This window comes from Sapajus apella, unplaced genomic scaffold (genome assembly GCF_009761245.1).
Source record: "Sapajus apella isolate SASKATOON/1434 unplaced genomic scaffold, GSC_monkey_1.0 scaffold94, whole genome shotgun sequence".
Classification (NCBI taxonomy): Eukaryota; Metazoa; Chordata; class Mammalia; order Primates; family Cebidae; genus Sapajus; species Sapajus apella.
In genome coordinates, this window is record NW_022437034.1 from 3,223,071 (window position 1) to 3,230,917 (window position 7,847).

General features: G+C 54.8%; 1 protein-coding gene, 1 long non-coding RNA gene and 1 pseudogene across 5 annotated transcripts in view; all 3 read left to right on the plus strand.

The window, feature by feature from the left end:
• The window catches only part of CHST3 (carbohydrate sulfotransferase 3), a 44,715-nt gene extending 43,022 nt beyond the window's left edge, over positions 1-1,693 (plus strand). For all 3 annotated transcript variants that reach the window (XM_032256284.1, XM_032256286.1, XM_032256285.1), the window contains exon 3: positions 5-1,693. In XM_032256284.1, the coding sequence (XP_032112175.1) occupies positions 5-1,304 (1,300 nt within the window). In that variant the 3' untranslated portion in view covers positions 1,305-1,693. The remainder of the gene's footprint in view (positions 1-4) is intronic.
• Positions 1,694-2,357: 664 nt separating this feature from the next.
• Positions 2,358-4,103, plus strand: LOC116535380 (annotated as a pseudogene). The gene has a single exon (XR_004262177.1). The product of XR_004262177.1 is annotated as an uncharacterized LOC116535380 (transcript).
• Positions 4,104-4,231: 128 nt separating this feature from the next.
• On the plus strand, positions 4,232-6,679 carry LOC116535381. Its single transcript, XR_004262178.1, has 2 exons — positions 4,232-5,334; positions 5,414-6,679. It is a non-coding gene; the product is annotated as an uncharacterized LOC116535381 (long non-coding RNA).
• Positions 6,680-7,847: the final 1,168 nt, after the last annotated feature.

Here is a 7,847-nt window from a genome sequence, read left to right on the forward strand (position 1 = left end):
ACAGGGTCTCAGACAGGCTGAAGCAGATCCCCCAAGCCCTGGCAGATGCCAACAGCACCGACCCAGCCCTGGTCTTGGCTGAGAACGCATCTCTCTTGTCCCTGAGCAAGCTAGATTCAGCCTTCTCCCAGCTGAAGAGCCGTCTCCACAACCTAAGCCTGCAGCTGGGCGTGGAGCCAGCAGTGGAGGCCGCTGGGGAGGAAGAGGAGGAGGGAGAAGAGGAGGAGGAGCCGCCCAGACCGGCCGCGGCGGGGCCCCGGCGCCACGTGCTGCTCATGGCCACCACGCGCACCGGCTCCTCGTTCGTGGGCGAGTTCTTCAACCAGCAGGGCAACATCTTCTACCTCTTCGAGCCGCTGTGGCACATCGAGCGCACGGTGTCCTTTGAGCCGGGGGGTGCCAACGCTGCGGGCTCGGCCCTGGTGTACCGCGACGTGCTCAAGCAGCTCTTCCTGTGCGACCTGTACGTGCTGGAGCCTTTCATCACGCCGCTGCCCGAGGACCACCTGACCCAGTTCATGTTCCGCCGCGGCTCCAGCCGCTCCCTGTGCGAGGACCCCGTCTGCACGCCCTTCGTCAAGAAGGTCTTCGAGAAGTACCACTGCAAGAACCGCCGCTGCGGCCCCCTCAACGTGACGCTGGCCGCCGAGGCCTGCCGCCGCAAGGACCACATGGCCCTCAAGGCCGTGCGCATGAGGCAGCTGGAGTTCCTGCAGCCGCTGGCCGAGGACCCCCGCCTGGACCTGCGCGTCATCCAGCTGGTGCGAGACCCCCGCGCCGTGCTGGCCTCGCGCATGGTAGCCTTCGCCGGCAAGTACAAGACCTGGAAGAAGTGGCTGGATGACGAGGGCCAGGACCAGCTGAGGGAGGAGGAGGTGCAGAGGCTGCGGGGCAACTGCGAGAGCATCCGCCTGTCCGCTGAGCTGGGGCTGCGGCAGCCCGCGTGGCTGCGGGGCCGCTACATGCTGGTGCGCTACGAGGACGTGGCGCGCAGGCCACTGCAGAAGGCCCGCGAGATGTACCGCTTCGCCGGCATCCCCCTGACCCCGCAGGTGGAGGACTGGATCCAGAAGAACACGCAGGCGGCCCACGACGGCAGCGGCATCTACTCCACGCAGAAGAACTCCTCGGAGCAGTTCGAGAAGTGGCGCTTCAGCATGCCTTTCAAGCTAGCCCAGGTGGTACAGGCCGCCTGCGGCACCGCCATGCGCCTCTTCGGCTACAAACTGGCAGAGGACGCTGCCGCCCTCACCAACCGCTCGCTCAGCCTGCTGGAGGAGCAGGGCACCTTCTGGGTCACGTAGTGGGGGCCGGGGCCCTGTGTGCCCCTCCTGGTGAAAGGCCTGCCCCGCCTTTTTGCCGCAGCCCTCGCAGACGGCGGGTGCGCAGCGTGGTGAGCGGGCAGAGTCTCCTGTAGCAGTAGGGCCCCTAGCCAGCGCTCCCACCGCAGCGGCGGCCCCAGGGTTAATCGTGGAGAACATGACAGTGCCCCAACCCCTTGAGGGCCATCACACCCAGACCCAAGGGGCTGCAGCCTCCAGAGCAGGCCCAGGCAGGCCCGGGCCTGTTGGCAAGCTTCAGTCTCACACACACAGAAACATTCGTGCCTGGAGACCCTGCAGGCCAGAGTCCAAATATTTAATAACCAGAAGGAGCAAGGCTCTGACCAGTGGCAGTCAGACCTCCTGCTTTATTTGATGTTAACCATTTCTTTTCTGGATGGTGAAGTCTGAAATCTAGGTGGATCCTTGGAGGAGGGGCCGGGACAGCCCAGGGTGTCAAAGGTGGCATTTGAGGCTCATTTGAGGTGACAGTGGCTGTTTACCAACCAGTACAGGGCGAGTCAGCATTTTCATGAATGGGGTGGCTGTGCTGGTTACTGATGAATCAGGGCCCCATATAGGGCTGCAAAGCACACACATGCGTATAGACATACACGCATGTATACCACACGCGGACAAGCATCATAAAGGCACAAGTGTACACACATCTATGCAGACAAGCTTCCTCGCTGCTTATGCTCACAGGGTTTTTCTGTATCACACACATCAGAGGAGCCTGTGATTGCATTTCTAGGATTATTTGGAAAGCAGGGCAGGGGAAGGAAACACGTTAGAGGACCATGATGTGACACGGTTCCCAGCTAAGTTTGATACTGAACGGTGGATTCAGAACTGCAGCGTTCAAAGCCCCTGCCCACCTTAGATTCTCGTGGCTACCTCCTCTGACCCATCCACATCCTCGCAGCTGGCAGGCAGGATGTTTTGAAATGGTGCAGCCAAAGGCCCCGTCCAGCTTGGCTGGCTCCCTAACGCGTCCATATTTGAAGGCTGCCTCAGGCCTGGCAGGCAGAAGCAGCTGTGGTCCCTGGAGGCAAAAGGCAGCTCACCGGGCCTTCCGTTTCCAGCCAGGCCTCACGTGGGGCAAGGCCAAGAGGAAAGTACAGAGTGCCCTTGCGGAAAAAGTCCCACTGGGATGCACCTCTTCCCTGAGAAGCCCACCTTCTCCCTCGTGGACAGAGGTCACCAGCTGGTCCCCGTGGTTACAGCCAGTGCCTGGAATTCCTCCTTAGGGCTCTGGGAAGAGTATTGCTCAATGCAGGATGTGCTGGGTGTTTCATTTGGGGTTTTTAACTTATTTATGGCTTGGTGTCTTTCCTGTTTGATGTTTGGCTTTTGTTTTGTCTCTCCCAAGCAGTGGAGGCCTGAGAGCCTGAGGGAGGCTGGGGAAAACCAGCAGGGAGCACTTGACTCCTGGCAGAGGGAGAGGACAGGAGGAGGAGCCTTCCCATGAGGAGCAAGGAGAGGTGGGCACATGGCAGGCCACAGTGCCCTACGGGCTTTTCTGTTTGAACCCCATGTGGGATGAATCTCAAAGCCAACAGTGTTCTTGCCTCATGTCCAGAAGCAGTGGAGATTCGCAGCCCTCGCCTCTCCCTGAGACGAAGCTGGATTTGAAAATCCCTCCCACACTCTAATATGTTTCCTGGGTGGGCAGGGGCTCAGGACCAAGCAGCAAGTGTACCCAGAGCAGAAGCCCGTCCCGACTCCCACCGCAAACCCAGGAGCAGAACTCAGTATCCAGAGCTTACAGGGGCTGCAAGGGTTTGCTGAAGGCTGCCCAGCTCTGTTTCTGGTTTCCTGGACAACTTCTGTGTCAGATTATGCCCGTTGTAAACCCAGAGGGCTACATTTTGGGTTGAATACGGACACTGGGGAAGCACAGGATCTGAGTCCAGCATTGCCATGGAGGAGGGAAGAGTGTGTCCTGGCAGGAAGCCACCATCTGAGAAGGCAAGGCTGGTATCCGTCCCATGGGATTCACTATAATCAGCCCGTTAGAGCTGCTGGGTCTCTGTCACTGTAGACTCCAGTCATTTAAGGAGGTCTCCACTCTAGGGTTTTTTTTTTTCTTTTGCTATTTTGCCTGAACATCCCAATCCTCTTGGTTTTAGAATCCAAGAGTAAGCTGTGCAGAGATATGGTTCTAATTTAGACTTCAAAGGAACACCAGCTCTGAAAACGTGACCGTGGGGCCAGGATGTTTCTGGCAGGCCCAGAAGTGCTGGCCGTTCTTCCCCAGCCTCCCGCCTGCTCCCTCCTCTGTTCCCCACGTGGAGGAGGGGGGTGCTGGGACTGGGGAGGGGCAGCCACCTCCATCTGAGGCTCTTCCTTAGGGCCCTGCTAGTGTGGACGGCAGACTTTATCCCTCCTTCTTACTCTGGGCCAAAGCCTCCCATGCTGCTCTCTGAGGATGGTACCAAGAATGGGCCTTTGGGACTTCTCAGGACGTTGACACGTGCACACTGCAAGTTGACTTTATTTATTTATTTTGTGAAAAGAAGAGACAGAAGATACCTTTTTATCTGCAGGGACTCAAAGCTGTACCCAAATCAAGAAAGACAAAATAATAATAGAAACCATTCACACACTCCGTTCACGCAAGGACACCAGAAGACGATTCAGAACACAAGAGAATAAGCCCGAGCTGCAGCACCACAATGGCCCCTGGACATTGTTTAAGATCTGAGATCATGGCCCGACGCCGTGGTTCACGGTGGCGGATTGCCTGAGCTCAGGAGTTTGAGACCAGCCTGGGTAACACAGTGAATCCCCATCTCTACTAAAATACAAAAAAAAAATTAGCCAGGTATGGCAGCGTGCGCCTGTAGTCCCAGCTACTCAGGAGGCTGAGGCAGGAGGATCACTTGAACCCCAGAGATGGAGGTTGCAGTGAGCTGAGGTCGCACCACTGCACTTCAGCCTGGGCAACAGAGCAAGACTCCATCTCAAAAAAAAAAAAAAAAAAAAAGATCTGAGATCCCTTGGTTTCTCTCATGTTGATCTGAGATGCCACATCAGGGCCCTTTCTGCTGTATTATCTCTGCCTGGGTGTTTAAGTCACAACTTAAGTGTGTGGGTGTTTCCTAGAAACGTATCCCTTGGGGCTCAGTGATACTCTGGGAACCCGTGGGGTTTGAGGAAGGACTGTGGTGTGACTATTGTCTTGACACGCTGTGGTTGTGGTTGGAGTCATCCACGTGGACACGGTTTTCAGCTTGGAGCTGGGATGGAGAAGGTGGAACTGCTGGGGGCCGGGCCTCCTTTTTCAATGAGGCCAGTCCTGGTTTCTCCTCTGTTCCAGCTGCTCTGCCAGAAGCCCTCCCCTGCGAAGTGCCCACCTGCCTGGAGACAGAGGGAGCAACTGAGGCCTCTCTCCACCAGCCGGCAGCCTCCCCAGCACAGAGGACCATTCAGCAATGAGTGTTACTTATGTTCTTTCTTGTTGATGAGTTCTGCAGCCCAGCCTATAGCAATGGCTCAGAATCTTCCAGGTCTTGGTGAGATAGGGCAGTGTCCAATGCTCACAGGCTGTCCCTACTCTGCCTCTTGCCATCTTCCCCTCAGGACCTGTTCATAAATTGGGGAACGGACGAGGGCCCTGGAGGGTCCTTGGGAGTAGTTAGTGGAGGGCAGGATTCCCAGGTCCCCATAGAGAGGGCAAGAGAAGCCCAGATGTGCACAGAAGCCCATCTCTGTCACACACACCCCAGTTGGTCACCGAGTTATTTTCCAAAAGCTGAGGAACATAAATCAAATTTAGGCTTTTGTCCCTCTTCAATACGTGCACTTGAAAATAACTAAACAAGCAAAAAAGAGATGGTAAATGACAAGTTTGCTTCCTGTCGGCTAGCACCCTCAGCGTGGGAGCTGCTGCCGGAGGCTGGCATAGCAGGGCAGCTGCTGACCAAACCCCACAGAACAGAGGGCACCAGGCATCACATGACATCTATCTCTGCCATCTGTCTGGCAATGGAAGGAGCTCCAGCAGGAGGTCCTTCCCAATAGATTGATTCTTGGCCTGGGTGGTAGAGGAGATAGAAGCATCTAATGGTCTGATCCTGACGCTAAAGTCCTGTAGCCCTGAGTCATCCTCTCCTATACTAGGGCCTATTTTAATTGACCGTAGGGGCCCGGTACAGTGGTTCACACCTGTAATGCCAGCATTTGGGGAGGCCAAGGTGGGAGGATTGCTTGAGCCCAGGAGTTGGAGACCAGCCTGGGTAACATGGGGAGACCAATTAACTGTAGGGCTTGTTCCTTGCTAGGACAGGAGCCGAAGACTGGGTGGCTGTGTCCTCAAGGCAATCCCCTCCAACCCCCATTCCCAAAGTCTGAAAACAAAACCAGATCTCAAAGGGCTGATTCCTGAGGCAAGGAGAGAGAATGGGGGCGAGGTGGGGGCAAATGCCTGCACAGGCCAACTGGGTCTTACTGATCTGTACAAGCTGATAGAAGGTCCACCTGCTGGAATCCAGGGCTCCTGAGTTATTGGGTTTGCCTGTGAAGCTTCTAGGACAAGGCGCAGCCAGATGGAAGGCAGGGTCTGGGGCTTCCTGAATGCAGCCACATCACCTCTCAACTCGCTGCAGTTTCGGAGATTGTGGAAGTTACTCTGTACCTCAAAAGTGCAAAAGCAGAATTGGCAACTTCACATGTCTCAAGAGCTTCAAGATCCTTTGGTCTTGTGTCCTTTGGCATCCCATAGCTGTATGGGGGACAAATTTGTACATGTTTCCAAGGCCACAGACATGGTGCTCTCCTCATGGGCCTAGCTCAGGTACCTAGATCAGGTACTTCTCTGGCGAAATGAAATGACCCACATGATCTGCTTCCTCTACCATTGGCTTGAACTGGGCACCCCCTGAAGTCTCCATCTCAGCTGTATTTTCTGGTCCACATTTGCCTGGCTCCCCCTGCGTCTGCCTGGGTCCTGCACACTGTCCTTTTGCCAACACCTCCTCCCTGTGTCCTGTTTCATGTCTGCGTGGTATGACACCCCTTCATGGCATACATAGCCACAGTATGTACATATGTGCCCGTGTGTGTGCGTGTGTGTGTGCGTGTGTGTGTGTGTGTATAGCATGTAGCCCATTCTGCTCGGCCTCTGGCACTGCTCCACATTACTCCCAGCCCCACTGCTGTCACTGTTGTCCCAGATGTCCTTGCCGTGGCCACAGACAATCTGCCATCTCCTGGAAGTGCTGGGGCTGCCCTTCAGAGCTGGCAGTCGCCAGCAGTCAGGGACTGCTTTGCAGAATAGAATGTGAACCCCTCTCCTGATGGCCTACTTGACTTATTTAATTAAAAATGAAAACATGCAACAAGCAAGACCTGCAGCGTGTCTCTGCCTTTTCCTTTGCATTTGTTCTCAGCAGCAATTGGGTCATATATATATATATATATATTTTTTTTTAATTAACAGTGATAGAAGGGAGGTGACTTCCAGCATGAAGCAGGACAGGGAATTCCCCTGCTCATTCCCAAGGGACCCAAGGCACTAGGGCACTGTGGGACAGGGTGACCGTTCCTTACGTTACCAGGCTGGCAGAGCTGGTGGGGACGGCGCTGGGCGGAGAGAGAGAAAACTCAGGTATTTGGGGGCAGACACAGGAGCAATGCGCCAGCAGTCCGGGAGCCTGGGCACAAGTCCCAGCTTTGCCACTGTCTGGCTGTGTGACCTTAGATAAGTCACTTCCCTTACTTGGACACCAGTTTCCTTTTAAAATGAAGGTATAATCAGTTGTTCACAACCATGGTTCCCAGAAAGCCCCGTTAGGGATTCAAAAGTCAGCTGAAAAGGCAGGCGGCACCCTCTTAAGGAGAGCCACTGTGTGTTTTGATATGCTCTCTGTGTAGTGTTTTGATCTGCTTCGGGTAGCATTTTAGATTTATTTGGCCTTCAACTAAATCTCCAAAAGCACATGAGAAGATTGCCAAGGACCCTTTTAGCTAAGAAATTGAAGGGAATCCCAGAGATACTTAAAAAAAAGAAGAAAACAAAATAAATAAATAAAAAAGAAATGGAAGGGAGTCCTTTCAAATTGCAGCTACATCTGTCATAACAACTTCAGTCCTTGTTAGATTTCAGCCCTGCTATCTCCCAAGAGCTGCCTATAGGGCATGGCATTTCCCCGGAGAGAAAGGAGAGAGGGGCGTGGTGGGAGCAAACGCCTGCACAGGCCAAGTGGGTCTTACTGATCTGTACAAGCTGATAGAAGTACCACCTGCTGGAATCCAGGGATCCTGAGTTACTGGGTTTGCTTGTGAAGCTTCTACGACAAGAAGCAGCCAGATGGAAGGGAGGGTTTTTGAACACAGAAGCCAGAGCTGGTTGGCCTTTGTAGGTCTCGGGACATGGCGGGAGCAGGACCAGCAGCTGCAGGAAGAGGCAGAGGAGGGCTGAGCACAGCGACAGTGGCTCCTGGAGTGAGGGAGTGAAGACTCAGAGAGGCTCAGTGTGAGGAAACAGGCCCCCTCCCCAGATCTCAAACCTGTGTCTCTGCC